We start from the raw sequence: 21,375 nt of genomic DNA on the forward strand, positions 1-21,375 counted from the left end.
AGACAGAGGCTCTTAGGTCTATTAGGGACCACCTAATCCTCCAACGTGCAGTTTCTTAGATTTAAAATAATGACATAGCTAATGACAAAATCTCTTCTGTACCATTAAAATCATATATTTCCTACTAAGAATTCTGAATTTGTGGAGCATTTGGGTGGTTTAGTAGTTAAGCACCTGACTCGATTTTGGCTCAGGTCATGATCTAGGCTCCTGAAATCCGAGCCCCATTTCGGGCTCTGCACTCAGCATGGAGTCTGCTTGTCCCTCTTCCTCTGTTTCTTTCCTTGTGCACACGCACTTTCTCTCATAAATAAATAAATAAATGAATGAATGAATGAATGAATAAATAAATAAATAAGTTTTATTTATTTATTTTTTTTTTAAGAATTCTGGAAGCACCTGGGGGACTCAGTCAGTTAAATGTCTGCTCTGACTCAGGTAAAGATCCTAGAGTCCTAGGATTGAGCCCTGTGTCAGGCTGCCTGCTCAGCAGGGAGCCTGTTTCTCCCTCTGTCCCTCTGCTCCTCCCCTGACTTGTATATGCTCTTTCTCAAATAATTAAAATCCTAAATTTAAAAAAAAAATTTTTAAAGAAATTAAAAAAAAAAAACTCTGACGGGGCGCCTGGGTGGCTCAGTGGGTTAAGCCGCTGCCTTCGGCTCAGGTCATGATCCCAGGGTCCTGGGATCAAGTCCCGCATTGGGCTCTCTGCTGAGCAGAGAGAGCCCGCTTTCCTCTCTCTCTCTATCTGCCTGCCTCTTTGCCTACTTGTGATCTCTCTCTGTCAAATAAATACATAAAATATTTTAAAAAAAGAAAAACTCTTGGGACACCTGGGTGGCTCAGTTGGTTAAGCAGCTGCCTTCAGCTCAGGTCATGATCCCAGTGTCCTGGGATCGAGTCCCACATCAGGCTCCTTGCTCTGCAGGGAGCCTGCTTCTCCCTCTGACTCTGCCTGCCACTCTGTCTGCCTGTGCTTGCTCTCCCTCTCTCTCTCTCTGACAAATAAATAAATAAAATCTTTAAAAAAAAAAAACCTCTGAATTTGAATGACAATTCTCTTAGGTTCAGTACCTTCAAAATATTTTTTACCTCTGACTAGAATTTCAAACTAGATAAACTAGTATCTAGTAGAATTAAATATAAATATATTTAAATTCTATTCCATAGGACTATTTAGAGGGTCAGTATGAGAACTGTTCTATAAGGAGGGCTGAGCTCAGGCTGTTATCATTTTCAGATTTACTCCTTGAATGTTCCTTTCTATCAAAAAAGATTTTCTGTGATAACTGCCACACACCTCAATTGTCAATGTATTATTCTTTCTATAAGCAATTATCATACTTTAGAGCTTCTAACCTAAAGAGGGTAAAACTTTATAGGACAGACAGAAACTTTATAGGTCACAGATAGCTCTGAAGACTAAAGCCTACAACTCTTTTTTTTTTTAAGGTTTTATTTATTTATTTGACAGAGATCACAATTAGGCAGAGAGGCAGGCAGAGAGCTGAGCAGAGAGCCCGATGCGGGGCTCGATCCCAGGACCCCGGGATCATGACCTGAGCTGAAGGCAGAGGCTTTAACCCACTGAGCCACCCAGGCGCCCCTAAAGCCTACTACTCTTGATGTATCTCATTTTGAGTACCTCAAGACATCTTTTAAGAATTTTTCGATTTTTCCCTCCAGTTTTTGCTTTTTGGACTAATTTTATAGAAATGTTCTGCTTTGGGGCGCCTGGGTGGCTCAGTGGTTAAGCCGCTGCCTTCGGCTCAGGTCATGATCTCAGGGTCCTGGGATCGAGTCCCGCATCGGGCTCTCTGCTCAGCAGGGAGCCTGCTTTCTCCTCTCTCTCTCTCTCTCTGCCTGCCTCTCTGCCTACTTGTGATTTCTCTCTGTCAAATAAATAAATAAAATCTTTAAAAAAAAAAAAAAAAAAAAAAAAAGAAATGTTCTGCTTTTGGCCTAGAATCTGTGACTTTTAATTCAGCTTCCCAATCTTAGCAGATGACTTTTGAAATGTATTTCTTCAAATACGATTCTTCTCCTTGTTCCAACTAGATTACATGTCGTTTTGAAACCAACTGCCATACTGAGGTCAGATTCCAACAGATCTCCAGCATCCTTATCTATATAGAGCCATTTGCCCAACTTGACTGTATTCCTTCTGGTTAAAGTATACAGCAAGATCTTTGAATGTCATTAAAATCTACTATGTGAATGTCACAGATCCAATAATAATATCCTTCCTTCTTTTTTCCCTTATCTTAGTAAAGGTCACAATCCACAGAATGCAGAAATCCCTATTTGAACAGTTCACCCAGATCTTCCACTAGGGTCACCATCTTCTCCCTGGTCCCTAAATGTGTGACTTACTTTACTGAGTCTTGAGCTCCTCTAAAATAGGATGGTCAACTAACACTTCAACAAACAGCCACTCCAAAATCTGTACCTTGTGTCTGGCGTCTCTCCTGCAACCAGGACTCTCTAATAAGTCCTCAAATTAACTAATTCCTGCAGAAGATTTCAGGATCAAGTCTGACTTCTCTTAGGATGATTTTCTTTTCCATGGTGGGGGGGAGGGTCACCATAAATTTATGATCTTGTTTTTAAAGACAAGAAGAGTTGGCCACCTCCTTGTTACAGCATTAGTTAACCAACATCTTTACTCTTGGGTTTACAGCTTTCTCTCCAGAATGAAGAAAATTATTTTAGGTTGAGACATGCAGAATACACTTTGGAAGGTGTTCCAGGTTGGCACAAATTGGAGAGTTAGTTCTCAATAGTCTAAATCAAAATCCTACTCTCCCGTAACCTACAAAGTTTAGAATCAATCTAGTAAGAACACAAGGATAGAGGAATATTAGCAAAAAAAGACAAGACAAGAGACTGGGACCCCACTGAGAGCTACAGGCACAGACTTATTTTAAAACCAGTATACTTATTTTTTCTCCTATCCATCTTAAAACTCAGGTAGTCCCACAATTGTTTTCATCTTCAGTGCTGCCCCATGGCTTATTAAGTAAGCTAAAAATTCCCTAGCATCCAACAAGACCTCCATAATTAATCCACTCCCACCTAGCAACATCTCATCACTTGCCCCTCTTCTGCCCCACAGCAAACATCAGGTAATTTCTGCAATTTGGTGTGTTCTTACAATACAGCACACTCTTTCATACCTATGTTTTTAAACATATAACTCCCTCTACCTCAAATATCCATCCCTTTCTTCCAGCCTCAAGAGCTTCCATTAATCCTTTAGGGCACAAACATAACTGCTTCAGATTTAGACCACTCTTATATTACACATGTGACCTATTTATTATAGCACTTATCACATTGTAATCATCAGGGTTTTTTTCTTTCCTTGAATAAGAACTTCTGGAAGATAGGTAGGGTGACTGACACTTTAATCTCTGTATATCCAAGGCCTACCACAGTGCCTGGCATTCAGTAAATGTCATTTAAAAAATGAGTACAATTTTATAAAAGCTCTCCCTCACTATAAACATCCCTTGAGCCATACAGGTCTTTATCTCACCAGGAAGGCTGGATGGGTGATTATTTCACAAAAACCTTACTTAGCGGAAATGACTGCTTGATTTCACAGCTTATGAAAACATGCTACTGTGGCTAAAACGGCTTAAACCTTAAAACAGTTTAATGTCTTACCTTTCAATAAGGTAGTACTTTTTCTTTCAGCAATTTTGTGGATCTTAAGGTCCCAGGGTCAGGAGATTCCAACTTCTTTCCAAAACCAAAACCTTTATACTTGTTTCTTCCTCCTCTCTGTCCTGAGCCTTGACAAGCAGGGCAAAAAGCTCCTTGTTTCTAATGTCTACAGGAAAAAATGGTGCTTCTGCTGGTGTCCACTCCACTCCCAATCCTTGTGGGCACATGCAGGAGGACTGGAACATAACCACCAATATCTAGATCAAAAGTGAACAAGAGGAAACCCACAAGCAAAGAAAGCACTGAATCCTTCCTTCTCTTAGGAAAATGATCATTCTCCCCCCTCCCCAGAGGCAAAAATATATTACGTTCTTGCCCTTGAAAGAAATAATGAACTGTTTGATCTCAAGATACATAATTGCAATAATTTGATATTGCAGCCACCTTTACAGTAAAAATTTTCAGTTACACAGATAGTAGAAACCATTTTAGGATGTTAAAGGCCAGGAATCAAAAATATATGAAAATATAATATATTTTGTACATTTTTTTAAAATTCTGTAAATTCCATTTAGTTAGCACATACTATATTATTAGTTTCAGGGCAGAATTTAGTGATTCATCAGTTGCATATAATGCCCAGTGCTCATTACAACAAGTGCCCTCCTTAAAGCCCATCACCCAGTAACCCCTTACCCCCAACCACCTCTCCTCTAGCAGCCCTCAGTTTGTTTCCTATCTTTAAGAGTCTCTTATGGGAGGCGCCTGGGTGGCTCAGTGGGTTAAAGCCTCTGCCTTCGGCTCAGGTCATGATCCCAGGGTCCTGGGATCGAGCCCCACATCGGGCTCTCTGCTCCGCAGGGAGCCTGCTTCCTCCTCTCTCTCTGCCTGCCTCTCAGCCTACTTGTGATCTCTGTCAAATAAATAAATAAAATCTTAAAAAAAAAAAAAAAAAGAGTCTCTTATGGTTTGCCTCCCTCTCTACTTTTATCTTATTTTTCTTTCCCTTCCTCTATGTTCATCTTTGTTTCTTAAATCCCATATATGAGTGAAATCAGAGGTATTTGTCTCTCTGATTTATTTTACTTAACATAATAAATAAGTTCCATCCACATCATTGTAAATGGCACAATTTCATTCTTTTTGATGGCTGAGTAATACTCCAGTGGATATATATACATATATATACATATACATATATATATATATGTATATATCTTTATCTTTATCCAGTCATGAGCTGATGGACATGTGGCCTCATTCCATAATTTGGCTACTGTTTATAATGCTGCTATAAATACTGGGGCACATGTGCCCCTTCAAATTACTGTTTGTATCCTTGGATAAATACCTAGTAGTGCAATCACTAGTTGTAGCGTATCTCTATTTTTAACTTGTCACAGAAAACCCATACTGCTTTCCAGAGTGGCTGTACCAGTTTGGATTCCCACTAGCAGTGTAAGAGGGTTCCCCTTTCTCTACATCCTCCCCATCTTGAGTTGTTAATTTTAGCCATTCTGATAGGTGGGAGGTGGTACACCTCATTGTGGTTTTGATTGGTATTTCCCTGATGCCAAGTGATGTTGAGCATTTTTCATGTGTCTATTGGCCATCTGTATGTGTTCTTTGGAGAAATGTCTGTTCATGTCTTCTGCCTATTTCTTGACTGTATTTTTTGTTCTTTGGGTATTGAGTTCAAAAAGGTCTTTACAGATTTTGAATATTAGCCCTTTATCTGCTAAGTCATTTGCAAATATCTTTTCCCATTCCATAGGTTGCCTTTAGTTTTACTATTTCTTTTGTTGTGCAAAAGCTTTTTATCTTGATGAAGTCCCAGTAGTTCATTTTTTAAGATTTAATTTATTTATTTGACAGAGAGAGACACAGCAAGAGAGGGAACACAAGCAGGGGGAGTGAGAGAGGGAGAAGCAGGATTCCTGCCAAGCAGGGAGCCCGATGCGGAGCTCGATCCCAGGACCCTGAGATCATGACCTGAGCTGAAGGCAGATGCTTAACGACTGAGCCACCCAGGCATCCCCCACCCCATAGTTCATTTTTGCTTTTGTTTCTCTTGCCTTTGGAGATATGTCTAGTAAGAAGTTGCCATGGCCAAGGTCAGAGAGTTGCTGCTTGCTGGGCAGCAACTCCAAAAAACGCCAAATTTTTAATAGGATTTTGATGGATTCCTGTCTCATATTTAGTCTTTTATCCCTTTGGAGTTTATTTTTCTGTATGGTGTAAGAAAATGGTCCAGTTTCATTCTTTTACATGTGGCTGTCCAATTTTCCCAGCACCACTTGTTGAAGAAACTTTTTTCCATTGGATATTCTTTCCTGCTTTGCTGAAGAATAGTACCATAGAGTTGGGGGTTCATTTCTGGGTTCTCTATTCTGTTCCATTGATCTATTCTTCTGTTTTTGTGCCAGTACCACATTGTCTTGATGATTTTAGTTTTGTAATATAGCTTGAAGTCCGGAATGTGATGCTATCAGCTTTGGTTTCCTTTTTTCAACATTCCTTTGGCTATTCAGACTCTTTTCTGGTTCCATACAAATTTAGGATTATTTGTTCCAGCTCTGTGAAAAAAGTTGGTTGTATTTTGATAGGGATTGCACTGAATGTATAGATTGCTCTAGGTAGCATAGACATTTTAACAATATTTGTTCTTCTAATCCAAGAGTATGGAACATTTTTCTATTTCTTTGTGTCTTCCTCAATTTCTTTCATGAGTGTTCTATAGTTTTCTGAGTACAGATCCTTTGCCCTTTTTGTTAGGTTTATTCCTAGTTATCTTATAGTTTTTGGTGCAATTGTAAATGAGACTGACTCCTGATTTCTCTTTCTTTTGTCACATTGTTAGTGTATAGAAACGCAACGGATTTGCCACTTTGCTGAATTCCTGTATGAGTTCTAGCAATTTTGAGGTGGAGTCTTTGGGATTTCCACACAGAGTATCATATTTTCTGGGAAAAGTGCGAGTTTGACTTCTTTGCTGATTCAGATGCATTCTATTTCATTTTGTGTCTGATTGCTGAGGCTAGGACTTCTGGTACTATGTTGGACAACAGTAGTGATGGTGGACATATCTGTTGTGTTCCTGACTTTAGGGGAAAAGCCCTCAGTTTTTCCCCATTGAGAACGATATCTGCTGTGTTCTTCATAGATGGCTTTTATGATATTGAGGTATGTACCCTTATCTCTACACTGTTAAGAGTTTTAATCAAGAAAGGATGCTGTGCTTTGTCAAATGCTTTTTCTGCATCTACTGAGAGAATATGGTTTTTGTCCTTTCTTTTATTAATGTAGTGTATCACACTGATTGGTTTGTTGATGCTGAGCCACCCTTGCAGCCCTGGAATAAATCCCACTAGGTCGTGACGAATCATCCTTTTATTGTACTGTTTAATTCTACTGGCTAATTATCTTGTTGAGAATTTTTGCATCCATGTTCATCAGAGATGGTGGTCTGTAATTCTCCTTTTTGGTGGGGTCTTTGTCTAGTTTAGGGATCAAGGTAATACTGGCCTCACTGAAAGAGTTTAGAAGTTTCCTTCCATTTCTGTTTTTTTAAACAGTTTCAGAAGAACTGGTTATTATTTCTTCTTTAAAATGCTCGTAGAATTCCCCTGGGAAGCCGTCTGGTCCTGGACTCTTGTTTGTTAGGAGATTTTTAATTATTGCTTCAATTTTCTTGGTGGTTATGGTTCTGTTCAGATTTTCTATTTCTTCCTGTTTCAGTTTTGGTAGTTTGTATGTTTCTAGGAATGAACCACTTCTTCCAGATTACCGAATTTGTTGGCATATAATTGCCCTATAATGTGTTTTTTAAAACGGTATTTCTTTGATGTTGGTTGTGATCTCTCCTCTTTCATTCATGATTTTATTTACTTGGGTCCTTCCTTTCTTTTTCTTGATAAGCCTGGCTAGCAGTTTATCAATCTTATTAAGTCTTTCAAAGAACAAGCTCCTAGTTTCACTGATTTGTTCTACAGGTTTTTAAACTTCTGTATCATTGATTTCTGCTCTGATCTTTATTCTTTCTCTTCTCCTGTTGGATTTAGGCTTTATCTGCTGTTTCTGGTGGGGTTTTTGTTGTTGTTGTTGTTGTTGTTTAATTAGAGAGAAAGAGAGAGTACACATGTTAGGGGGGAGGGCAGAGGAAGAGGGAGAGAAGCAGACTCCCTGCTGAGTGGTAAGCCTAATAGCCTAATTTGGGGCTTGATCCCAGGACTCTGGGATCATAACCTGAGCTGAAATCAAGAGTCAGTTATTTAACTGACTGAGCCACTCAGGCACCCTATTTGCTGTTCTTTCTCCAGCTCTTTTAGTGTAATGTTAGGTTGGGTATTTGAGACTTTTCTTGTTTCTTAAGAAAGGCCTGTGTTGCTATATAGTTCCCTCTTGGGACCACCTCTGCTGCATCCCAAAGGTTCTGAACTGTTGTATTTTCACTTTCATTTGCTTCCGTGCATTTTTTAAAAATTCTTCTTTAATTTCCTGGTTTACGCAGTCATTCTTTTTTTTTTTTTTTTTTTTTTTTTTTTAAGATTCTATTTATTGGGGAGCCTGGGTGGCTCAGTGGGTTAAAGCCTCTGCCTTCGACTCAGGTCATGATCCCAGTGTCATGGGATAGAGCCCCGTGTCAGGCTCTCTGCTCGGCGGGGAGCCTGCTTCCTCCTCTCTCTCTCTCTCTACCTGCCTCTCAGCCTCTGTCTGTCAAATAAATTAATAAAATCTTTTAAAAATAAATAAATAAATAAAGATTCTATTTATTTATTTGAGAGACCGACAGAGATAGTAAGAGAGAACATGAGTAGGGAGGAGAGGGAGAAGCAGGCTCCCTATAGGGAGCCTGACACAGGGCTCAATCTCAGGACCTTGGCATCATGATCTGAGCCGAAGGCATATGCATAACCAACTAAGCCATGCCGGTGCCCCCTCCCCACCCACCATTCGTTATTTAGTAGGATGCTCTTTAACCTCCATGTATTTGTGGTCCTTCCAAATTTTTTCTTGTGGTTGACTTCAAGTTTTAAAGCATAGTGGTCTGAGAATTATGCATGGCATAATCTTGGATTTTTTTTGTACTGGTTGAGACCTGATTTGTGGCCCAGCATGTGATCTATTCTGGAAAATGCTCCATATGTACTCGAGAAGAATGTGTATACTGTTGCTTTAGGATGACTATATCTGTTAAATACACCTGGTCCAGTGTATCATTCAAAACTCTTGTTTCCTTGTTGATCTGTTTAACTGATCTATATTTTGCTATGACAGACATTATTATTTTATTATTATATTGTATTATCATCAGTAAGTTTCTTTAATTTTGTTATTAATTGGTTCATATATTTGGCTACTCCCAAGTTAGGGGCATAAATATATACAATTGTTAATCTTCTTGTTGGATAGACCCTTTTATTATGCTATAGTGCCCTTCTTTATCTCTCAGTATAGTTTTTGGTTTAAACTCTAGTTTGTCTGATATAAGGATGGCTACTCCAGCTTTCTTTTGATATTCACTGGCATGATAAATGGTGCTCCAACCCTTCACTTTCACTCTGGAGGTGTCTTTTGGTCTAAATTGAATGTCTTATAAACAGTGTATCGATGGGTCTTATTTTTTTATCCATTTTAATACCCTGTGTCTTTTGATTGGAGCATTACTCCATTTACATTATTGAAAGATATGAATTTACTACCATTGTATTACTTGTAAAGTCACTGTTCCTGTACATTCTCTCTGTTTCTATCTAATCTTTGTCACTTTGGGGCTCTCTCTTCATTCAAAGGATCCCCTTTAATAGCTCTTGCAGGGCTGGTTTACTGTTCACAAATTCCTTTAGTTTTTGTTTGTCCTAGAAACTCATTAGCTCTCCTTCTAATCTGAATTCTTGCTGGATAAAGTATTCTTGGCTGCATATTTTTCCCATTATCTTATTGAGTATATATCATGTCAGTCCTTTCTGGTCTGCCAGGTCTCTGTGGACAGGTCTGTTGCCAGCCTTGTTTCTTCCCTTGCAGATTAAGGGCCTCTTGCCTCAAACTACTTTCAGAATTTTCTCTTTATCTTTGACATTTGCAGACTTCACTATTATATGTTGAAATGTTGAACTATTTTTACTGATTTTGAGGGGGGTGGTTCTCTGTGCCTCCTGGACTTAAATGCCTCTTTCCTTCCCCAGGTTAGGGAAGTTCTCAGCTATAATTTGTTCAAATAAACCTTCTGCCCCTCTCTCCTGCTCTTCATCTTCTGAGACCCTTATTATTTGGATATTATTTCACTTATGGAATCACTGAGTTCTCTAAGTCTCCTTTCAAGATCCAGTAGTTTTCTTTCTTCTTTTCAGCTTATTTTCCACCATTTTATCATCTACATCACTGACTCTTTCTTCTGTCTATTTCATCCTCATTTTTATAGCCTCCATTTGGGACTGCATCTCAGTAATAGCATTTTTATTTTCTGCCTGACTAGATTTTAGTTCTTTTATTTCTACAGTAAGGGGTTCTATAGTGTCTTCTATGCTTTTTTCAAGCCCACTAGTATCGTTATAATAGTTGTTTTAAATTTAGTTCAGACATCTTACTTATATTCATACTGATTTAATCCCTGGCAGTGAGTACTACCTCCTGTTCTTTCTTTTGGGGGAAATTTCTCAGTCTCATCATTTTGTCCAGAAAAGAATAGAAGAAAGAATGAGAAAAACAACAATAACAATAACAACAGAAAAAAAATGCACACACAAAATAAATCAGAAAAAAACAAAAACAAGAAGAAAAATAAATAAGAAACAAAAAAATAAAACAAAACACTAGATCCTGGGTGTGTTTTGGTCTGCTTGTTAAAGGAAACTAGATCTCAAAATAAGAAAGAAAATTTATATACATACACACACCACACACACACACAAGTGTATATATATATATATATATATATATATATATACACAAAAATAAAATACAAGGAAAAGAAACAAAGAATAAAATATATGTATACATATATATAAAAATAGAAATTGAAAAAATAATAACAAGAAAAGGATACTGAAAAACTAAAGAATAAAAAAAAAAAAAAAACACAAATGCTATATATACTACTTTCCCCAAGAGCTGTAGCCATCTATGATCAGTAAATTTGGTGCAAGCCACTTGTTCCTGGTCATCTTCTGATTCTCAAGTGCCTTGCCCTAGTAGAAATGTGCCTCCCTTGCCAGGGGCCCAGGCTCAGCACAAGCTGCTCTCGGTTCCACTATGTGGCACTGTTTTGCTCTCTGAAGGCTTCAGCACTGATGGATGGGGAAAAAATGGCAGCACCCTGCTCTCTAGTCCTAAAGCTGAAAGTTCAGACCAGTGAGCTCTCACAGAAAAGCAGTCAATCACTCTCATCTCCCTGGTTTCTGTCTGAACTCTGCATTCACCCGGCCTGGGATCAAGCATTTTTATCCCAGGCACACCACTGAGTTTCAAAACTCCACATTTTACAGTTTCTGGTCACACAGACCTGTGCTATTCCTCCCACCATGCTTCTGCCTTTTGCTTGACACCAGCCAAGAGAGCTGCTACACAACTGTGTAGCAGTTCCTGGGTTTATGGCAACCAAGAGCAGAAAGCCAGCACCTAAACTTGCTGTTTTCAGCCATGTTCCCCACTCTTGTACCTGGGAAACCTGCCACACTCAGGCACCCCTGTTCTTCTTGTGACTCCAGGGATCCTGATACCAAACTCCCACCTGGGATTCTGCCCTGTTTTGCCACCTAGGCACCTTTAAGCCAGGGACTACCACACTGTAGCAGGCTTCTAAAAGTTCTGATTTTGTGTTCCACTGCTTATAATGCTTTGTGGTAGCCTTTTTTTTTTTTTTAAGATTTTATTTATTTATTTGACAGAGAGACAGTGAGAGAGAGCATGAGAGAGGAGAAGGTCAGAGGGAGAAGCAGACTCCCCATGGAGCAGGGAGCCCAATGTGGGACTCAGTCCCAGGACTCTGGGATCATGACCTGAGCCAAAGGCAGTCGCCCAACCAACTGAGCCACCCAGGTGCCCTGTGGTAGCCTTCTTAAGCAAGCTCCCTCCCCTTCATCATAGCCTCCAATATATCATCTCAGATTCAAGTCTCCCCATCTCCTACCTTGCAAAAGTGATTGCTTTCCTATCTGTAGAATTGCATTTCTTTTCTCAGATTTCCAGTTGATTTTGCAGGTGTTCAGAATGATTTGATAACTATCTAGCTGTTTGAGGGACCAAATTTAGGGTCCTCTAGTCCTCCACTATCTTAATTCCCTCTCTTTTGTTCATTCTTTTTTTTTAATTAAAGATTTTATTTATTTATTTGACAGAGAGAGATCACAAGCAGGCAGAGAGGCAGGCAGAGAGAGAGGAGGAAGCAGGCTCCCTGCTGAGCAGAGAGCCCGATTCGGGCCTTGATCCCAGGACCCAGAGATCATGACCTGAGCCAAAGGCAGCAGCTTAACCCACTGAGCCACCCAGGCGTCCTCTTTTGTTCATTCTTAAAAATATGTACTAATCCCACTGGGGTGACTGGGTGGCACAGTTGGATGAGCAACCAACTCTTGGTTCTGGCTTGGGTCATGATCTCAGGATCATGAGATTGGTCTCCCATCAGGCTCCACACTCAGTGTGGAGTCTGCTTGCGACTCACTCTCCCTCTCTCTCTCAAAAAAAAAAAAAAAATTAATAAATCTTTTAAAGAAAATTTATTAACCCCATTTTTAAAGAAATACATATATATAAATGATCCTTAAAAAAATAATATCTGTTTCCCTAAATTTATTTCCAAGCCATTACATCTTATTAAAGAGGAAGAAAATTAACTGCCATCAGTTCTATTTCTCTTCTTGTTCCTTGACCCTAGTCACTAGTGGAACTATCTTCTCATATGTCTTCTCTTCTATCTACATGTGGCCTCAACAATTTCCATGATTTGCAGTATCACCAAATTACTAGTGACACTCAGATCTGCTTTTCCTGTGTCCTATTTTCAACTATCTCCTAAGCATTTCCTAAATGTAACATAAATATCTCAACGTAAACAGGCTCAAAACCCAAATCTGTCCCTCCATGTTTCAGTTAAGAGTAGAGTATCACCATCCACTTGGTTACTTGAGCTTTTAGAAAACTTAGTTATTTCCAATTCAGCAAATAATTATGCAGGGCATTAAGTCTTGTTTTAGACTCAAGGGAGAATAAAAAGATAAGATAATGTCCTGGTCTCAGGAACTTTCCCATCTAGAAGAATCTAACAAGCAAGAAAAATGCAATTTGATGTGCTAAACAATAAAGGACTAACTAACCCTGCCTGAGATCAACTGGTAATGGGATCCACAGCAGAGAAGAAACGAGTACTGGATCCTGAAAAGCAAGTACAATGTAGTTAAACCTTGTTCCAGACCAAGGTAACAGCAAGTGTTAAGGTACAGAAGCATCAATGAATAGGAAGAATTCACTGAAGCTTGAGCACTAGGGAAATTCAGGAAGAAAGGTGTACTAAATGTGGCAAAAAAAAAACTGATTTGGATAAGAACTGTAGAAAGGACATCATATGCCATCCTAAAGTGCTAGAGTGTTGTCTGTGCTATCAAAAATGAAATGTTTTAAAGAATGAGAACAATAGCACTGAATAGTTGTGTTTATTTTTTGAAAGTTCACTCTGACAATATTGTAAAGAGGAGAATGAGGGAGAAAGAGATTTTAGAGACTAAAAAGTATAATAAGTAAGACTTAATGATCAAGGGAGTTAAACAACCAATCATATTGAGGATTAACAGTGAAGTTTCTTTCTTTCTTTTTTTTAAGATTTTATTTGTCAGAGGGAGAGTGAGAGAGAGCATAAGCAGGGGGAGCCGCAGACAGAAGGAGAAGCAGGCTCCCTGCTGAGCAAGGAACCTGATGCAGGACTCGATGCCAGGACCATGGGATCATGACCTGAGTCAAAGGCAGGTGCTCAACTGACTGAACCACACAGGTGCCCTGAAATTTTCTAATTATAATCACTGTGTGGACCATGTTACTCTGTGCCCCAAAGCATATGTATGTAATCTCTTAAGATTCTCATGACAGGGGTACCTTGGTGGCACAGTCTAAGTGTCCAACTCTTAGTTTTGGCTCAGGTCATGATCTCAGGGTGGTAAGATTAGCACCACATCACACTGTGTTTAGTGCAGAGTCTGCTTCTCTCTTCGGTTATGCTTTAGCAAACATAACAAGATTGATTTCCAAAACGTTTAATTTTAGGTAGCTGTGCCACAAATAAGACCACAACTGAAAATATGAACCTAGAGAATACACAGATTTTAGAGTTGTCACAGATATGATTGAGTTTCATCAGGAAGAGCTTGGAAAACAGAAAGAAAAGAATACCAAAGGACAGAACTCTAAGGAAAAGCAATGTTTAAGGTGTAGGGAGAAGAAAAGAAGACTATGAAGACTGAAAAAACACAACTAGAAAGATAGGAGAAACAGGAAAGAATAACACTGAGGGATTCAAAGGAGAGCAGCTTAAAGAGCTATATGGCCAACAACGTCAAATGCCACAGATAGTTCCAGGAGGGAGAAATGAAGAGCAGCATTCAAATCTAACACTTAGAACACCACTATCCGCCTTAAGAGCAATTCCATTACATATGCTGGTATACATCAGTCTACAGTACCTTCTTGGAAAGATAAGGAAATGAAGTGAAGATGGCCCACAGTAAAAAAAAAAAAAAAAAAAAAAAGAAGGTAAGTGTGACTGTAGCTTTAAAAGAAGCAAAATGAATTGAAATACACCAACTAAGAAGTTTTCAAGTTACCAAAGAGGAATTGAGATTCCAGAAAATGGTGGAAATGAATTCAGACAAGAACCTTCCAGCCTTCCCAAACCCATTCTCAATATTGCTACCAGAATTTTCTTTCTGAAAGAAACATCAGACTGTGTTATTTCTCCACTTTAAAACGTCTGGCCACTATTCAATACATAAAGTTCAAACTCCTAAACACAGATTAAAGGGTTGTTCATCAAACATCAAACTGATCCCAAAGATGTTCCAGTCTCTTGAAACATTTTCCCTACCATTTACCTGACAGGCTTCTAACCTAGAAGTACTAGATCCTCTAATAGCTGTGAAAAATGCAGTAAAGGTTTTTGTGCTGTGAATATCTCAAAATGTTCTTTTATCTATGATAAATCCCCACAAGCTAATTTAAAATCTCAAGTGCTCAGCTTCTGGCCAGAATTATATCAACTCAGTAGTTTTTATGTCAATCAGAAGCTCTGATTGGTTGTTGATAACATCATGTGTCATCACAGAACTAAAATTAAACATATTTGGTGTACAGTCAACCTTTGCCCTAAGTAGGGAATAACAGCTAAAATTACGTTATCAGTAAAAAATAAAGAGCACTTTTGGATTCACAGCAGAAATGTACCACACCCTTCTTCTGGGCCCATGGGAGAAATCACTATCGATCATCTCATCTTTTCCACTAAACCCAGACAGGACTCAAAACCTTTGCAAATGTTTCAGGGAGTCATGACCAATCAGAGTTGACATGTGAAATGAAAACCATCTGCCAACAAGTTCACTTAATTTCTCTGTTTATCAGCATCACACTGTAATAGAAATTTACATGTTTATTATTTTTACAAATACCCAATTACTATGAATGATTAATCTGGATCAATGCTGAAAAAGAAACAGTAATACTAAGAAGTTCAGTTAGCTATTTTTCCCCAAAACAGAGAGTCCTTGGGAGAAATACAATAAAAGTGATCACTGGCAGAGAAAACACTCACTATTATATGATAACTCAGGAAACTACACCTTATTCCTGGATAAGTCTTGCACATTCATGTCTCCATGTTTTTGTTGATCAAGTTTTCCCTCTACCAGAAATGTCCCTTCACTGTCAACCTGTAATGACTGTTCTAGATCCAGACCAAAGAGTACATTCTTCTTCCAATCCCCAAAGAAGAAATAATTGTATCCTTTCAGTGCTGTAATATAATCTACATGTATCTTTATTATATAACTTAAATAAATATTAACCAAACAATAAGTATCTGTCTTCTTGTTATGTTAAAAGCTTAAAGGGAAGAACTGTGCTCTTTTGATTGTTATGATTTCGTCCCCTAGCGCCCACCTCAGTACCAGTTACAGAAAGGATTGAGTAGAATAAACTAAGAAGGAACAATGAACAGTAACATAAAAGGGCTGGGCATTCAGAATCCACCCCCCTCCACCTCGTGCCACATTCTTCATAAGTGCTAAATGCCTGCTACATCAATCATGCTGATAAAAAGAAACTAAAGTGTTCTGTGACTTCCCTGCCAAGACAAGGGTAGAGTAGTAAAAGGCTCTCACTACTTATGTTACCTTATCAGATAACCTTCAAGCCAGTAATACTGCCAAGACTTTTTCTGTTCTTTTGTGATTTTACAAAATGCTGTTAGTCTATTTTCCCATGTTCTAAGTACATTCTTTCCACCTGTTCCATCATTTGTTGATTTCCAGGCCATCTTTATTTCATCTACTTCATCCAACTCTTATCTGTATTCAAAAAGGATCAATGTTCTCACTTAAAAAACAAAACAGAACTTCTCCTTAAAAATAGAAGGCAATTTTTCACTCATGTGGGAATTTTTCATTCATAGTCATCCAATCTACTTTATCTGTACCACTCTTTAAAACTACATTTAGGATAAAAATGCCACAGTAAGCTTCACATAACAATGTCAAAATGTCAGAAATCCACTCAATCTATCTCCAGATACCAGTCTTTCATTTAACAAACATTCATTATCTGATGTGCCAGACACTGGGCTAGGTGCCATGGATATACAAACAAAAAGGCAAGGAGATGGTTTAGTGGAGAGGGGAGGGCTTCTCAGTATTTACAATGCAGTGTGATAAGTGCTATATCCACATAAAAAGATCTAATGTTGACACAGCAAGTGAGAGTCCATTTACTTAACTTCCAAAGTCCACGAATTCCCTGAATCCCCAGTAGTCAAATACACTAAATACTATTTCATTGTCTTAACTTTGCTTACATTATGAAGCAAATATAAAGCAGTGTGTGAGATCATAATGGTTTAAAGTGCTGCTGAGAACTGCAATTTTAAGTTACTTGAGAATATGAACTAAGCATGACTTGATGAAAGCATCTGACCAGTGCCTTTGCCTTCCATTATTACCCATCCTTCTTTTTCTCGTTTTCCTCAATCTCTCTATGCACAGGTAGAATCTGTGTTGCTAAAATAACAATGGTCAAGTGTGATAGTATCTTCTTGTTTCACCAACTGTATTTAAATCATGTTAGTGTACTTTTTTAACAACCATCATCAAAAACAAAACAAAACACAACCCTCTCTCTCTCAAAGAGGCATGTATTTGACCAACAAAACCTCAGAGCCATAAATCTACTATATTTCACAAATATAAATTCCCATTTTGGTGATACATGTATTATCAATATTCACAGATCCTTGATTATTAGAAGTTTTGATACATACCACTATAAGGTTATAATGAAAATATAATATAGCTTCTTATATCACATACATTAAAAAGATTAAGAGAGTTGAACAAACTAATAAGAGAAATTAAAAGATTATAAAAAAAATTATGGTGGTAGGGGCACCTGGGTGGTGCAGTCAGTTGAGCCTCATACTTGTTGACTCCTATTGTGATCTCAAGGTGGTAAGCCTGAGCCTCTCATTGGGCTCTCCACTTAGTGTGCAGTCTGCTTGAGATTCTCTTTCCCTCTCCTTCTGCCCCTCCCCCACCGCTCGTGTGTGCACATGCGTGTGAGCACACTCTCTCTCTCTCTAAAATAAATAAATCTTAAAAAAAAAAACCATGGGGGGAGGGAGAAAGAAGACTCTCAGCTCCAGGGAATTTACAATTAAATTATTTCAGAGTTCAAGAAAAGGAACAATTTCTGTTGGATACACTGTTCCAGAAATGGAATCTACTTGTGCACTTTACAAAACAAAACATAAAATCAGCTTCATCTTCCATCTGCCAGCAATAATTGCACATGGCTATGAAGGATGACATAGTCTTCCCACGTCCCTCCCTCCTTTTTGGCTGGCTCCTTAGATAAGTACACCTTTCACAGGGCTTACTATTATTCTTTATGGAGAAAGATATAGCATAAAACAAAAATAGCAAACAGAAATGAAGCGGTCCCAGGCAGACATCTGCTACATCCATGAGATGATAGTGGAATTCCATACAGGCTTCTGTATCTCCATTCCAGAGCCACTGGAACTCATCAACTTCTCCCACTATTCTATCTGACCTGCTCTTAGCAAAGGCCACATGGACTTCTTGCCCTCATTCTAGCCTACAGATATAACTTGAGTAAAGTAGTGGTTATATCCTCATTGCCTCAAGGGGATAATTTGGAAGATGAGGCTATCCAAACTGGATGACTCTAGTTCATTAGATCTCTACATTATCCAGAAATGATATTCTCTGGCAGCTTACTCATAATTTTCCATTATGACAGAAATAAAATCTGACCACTTTGTTTGTTTTTAATAAATTCCACATACGGGACGCCTGGGTGGCTCAGTTGGTTAAGCAGCTGCCTTCAGCTCAGGTCATGATCCCAGCGTCCTGGGATCGAGTCCCACATCGGGCTCCTTGCTCCGCAGGGAGCCTGCTTCTCCCTCTGACTCTGCCTTCCACTCTGTCTGCCTGTGCTCGCTCTCACTCTCTCTCTTACAAATAAATAAATAAAATCTTAAAAAAAATAAAAAATAAAAAATAAATAAATTCCACATACAGCAAATCAAAGTCCTTTTCCTCATTTTAGGAGAGAGCATCTGCAATGAAGTCTGAACAATAAAGTTTCTGGAGGTGTTCCACTTAGAAGTCCATCTCTGTAACTTTAAAATAGCTTTCATGGAACTCAGGTCTGGTTTTCAAGGGTCCAAACCATCCCCAAACATCCCTTTCCTCTGACAGTAATACTGAATGGGGCTGAGGAAACTATAGCATTTTCTCTCACTCCCTCCTCCATCAGTGTAACTCCAATTTTTGTTTCCTGCTTAGAGACATTTGTAGTACTGTAAACCTCTTGTTGGGATCAAGATTAAACATGTTACTTTCTCCAGACGTACCAGTTTTTAACTGCCCCAAAGTGGACAAATTATTTTATCAAGCTTTTATTCACTGACAAATCAGTATTAAACTTTAAGGGAAGAAACTTTTAGAGGCAACCATTACAGATTCATCAAATCAGCCTCCAAATTTGTCTCTTCGAGAAAATGGCAAGAATAGAGTGTTGGGGTTCCTCCCAGCAAAATTTCTCTACTGTCTGTCTTTCTTGGTTCATATCTTACTAACATGTTCACCACTCTCGTGCCAAACCTACCCATTCCCAAACCCAAAAGAAGGCAGCAGCTGCCAGAGTTTCTGCTGCCCTGTCTTCTGGAAGTTCTCCATCCTCCCAAGGCTTCCTTATGTGTCACCAGAGCCTTCTGGCTGCTTGTCTGGAGGACTACCTTTCTTCACTGCAGAAGAACAAAGATTGGGACTTTAGATGCTGGGTTTCCCTGGATGGAGAAGTTCTTTCCCATTTTTCTGAAGTCTTTCCTCAATCACTTTAATAAATAATAAGCAACTAACCCTCTGGTGTCTGCACTTTCCCTAGTCCCCACCCATTCTTCAGTCAACTGCCAGTGAGAAGTAAATCTCACCAGTGCTAGGGAGAATACAGTGAACTTGGCATACTCATTATAGGAATCCATATTATATAAACTACACTGGAAAGCATGAATGAAGAGCCTATAGGTCCCTGATTCAGTATTTTCAGCTCTGGAAAGCTGTTCTGAACAAATAATCCATGGTTAAATTATAGTATACCCACTAGAAGTAGTCATTAAAAACAGATTACAAAGCAACATGGAAAACTTCACCTCAAAAAAAAAAAAAAAAAAAAGCTAGAAAGAAACACCGTAGGACTACAATTGCTGTTACATTAGCATGATGGGACCCTTAAAGCAGTAACACTTCCATCAAATATGATTTATACTTTGTGATTCCTTATATGGTTTGATTTTTGCAGTAGCAGAAGAAAACAGGAACAGGGTACATCTCCCCATCTCCAAAGGACTTGATAAAAACCTTTGTCAAATGACTACACCCATATTCACAAAATTTTTCCTGACAGAACTTCTGAGTCTTGAGCCCCAAGTCATTAAGTATGTATTTGCAGGTCCTGTATAGGGGATTTCTCACATTTATTCAATTCTTATTGAGGACTGAACCCTTGTGAGGAGATATCATGGCTTTAATTTTACATATGAAGAAACAGCTACTGTGACATATTAAGTCACTATCCAAGGTCATACTGGGATATAGGAGCCAAGAGTCAAATATCCGGTCTTCTGAGTGCTTGTTCATTGTTCTTCTTAGTGTTTCCTAAATCCTTAAACCCAAGCTAAATGTCACGTTTATTTTTATTTTTTTAAAGATTTTATTTATTTATTTAGAGAGAGATCCGGGTGAGGGGCAGAGGGAGAGAAAGAATTCCAAACAGACTGCCCACTGAGAGCGAGCCTGATCTCACGACCCTGAGATCAGGCATGACCTGAGCCGAAACCAACAGTCCGACGCTCAACCCACTGAGCCACCCAGGTGCCCCTAAATGTCACATTTAATACCATCCCCAGAAATCTAGTTATGTCAAATTGGCGCCATCACAGTCATTCAATATTGGAGACCTTTCCTATATTCTATCACAGATCTTGGTAATAATAATCACCCTGCTTTCCAAGTGTGAGCTGCAAGTTTTTAAAGTGCTTTCACTAAACTGCAATATACCCAAGGCTTTGCATAACAGAAACTGTCACAAAAAGGAGAGGGCTAGCTGTCCTCCAAGACCCGAGGGGGTTCCCATCTTTGTCAATGACCCGTGCGTGTGGGTTCTTTCGCACTGCCACGTCGGAAATCCCAAACATCCTAGGGGTCGCGGCAGTGGCCCCGCTAGGAGCCGGGGTCACCGAGAACCCTGCTCCGCCGGCCAGGAGTCCTCGCTGCCAATCCGCGTCCCCAGATCTCACCTTAAGAGTCTCGTAGGCGGTCGCTACCAGCAGGAAGGCCTCTTCCGCGCTCTGCGGCATCCGTCCGGGGCCCTCGTCGCCAGGCTCAGGCCGGTAGCGGTCGGGGTGGTAGCGCCGGGCCAGCTGGCGGTAGGCCCGCGCGATCTCCGCCTTGCCCGCCGTGCGGCTCACGCCCAGCACTTCGTAGCAGTCGCGCGTGCCGCAGTAGAGCCCCTCCACCAGGGCCCCCGCGGACCGCGCTAGCAGCAGCGCCAGCAACAGGGGCGGCAGCAACACCAACCAGCACTGGCCGGCAACGCCGGCTCCCCCGCGCGGAGCGAGCGGCGCCGCCATCCCGGCCTCCGCCGCGGCTCCACCGGCCAAGCGGCTCTCCCGCACCCCGCGGTGTGCCGGGCTCGGCCTCCGGGACCTAGCTCCACGTCAGCAGGCGGCGCCTCCGCGCAGGCGCACAGAGCGCGACTGCACCAACCACTTCCTTCAGGACCGTTGCTAGGGGAGAAAGACGCCTCAGTCGCTCGGCCGCTTCCGGTGTGTCACTGCCTTCCTAGATCCAGCGGCGGGAGGGTTTTTCTTACCGGAACTAAAGGATGTCTCAGTGTCTGAGGCACATGTAACCAATGTGTGCAGAGCGCGTT

At 39.9% G+C, this 21,375-nt stretch overlaps 1 protein-coding gene across 3 annotated transcripts in view; it reads right to left on the minus strand.

Annotated features, from left to right (window-relative positions):
* DNAJC25 (DnaJ heat shock protein family (Hsp40) member C25) overlaps nt 1-21,162 on the minus strand; it is a 28,024-nt gene extending 6,862 nt beyond the window's left edge. For all 3 annotated transcript variants that reach the window (XM_059411070.1, XM_059411069.1, XM_059411068.1), the window contains exon 1: nt 20,741-21,162. In XM_059411070.1, coding sequence (XP_059267053.1) covers nt 20,741-21,073 — 333 coding nt within the window. In that variant the 5' untranslated portion in view covers nt 21,074-21,162. The remainder of the gene's footprint in view (nt 1-20,740) is intronic.
* Nucleotides 21,163-21,375: the final 213 nt, after the last annotated feature.

The sequence above is a fragment of the Mustela nigripes genome, chromosome 9, assembly GCF_022355385.1.
Source record: "Mustela nigripes isolate SB6536 chromosome 9, MUSNIG.SB6536, whole genome shotgun sequence".
Taxonomy (NCBI): domain Eukaryota; kingdom Metazoa; phylum Chordata; class Mammalia; order Carnivora; family Mustelidae; genus Mustela; species Mustela nigripes.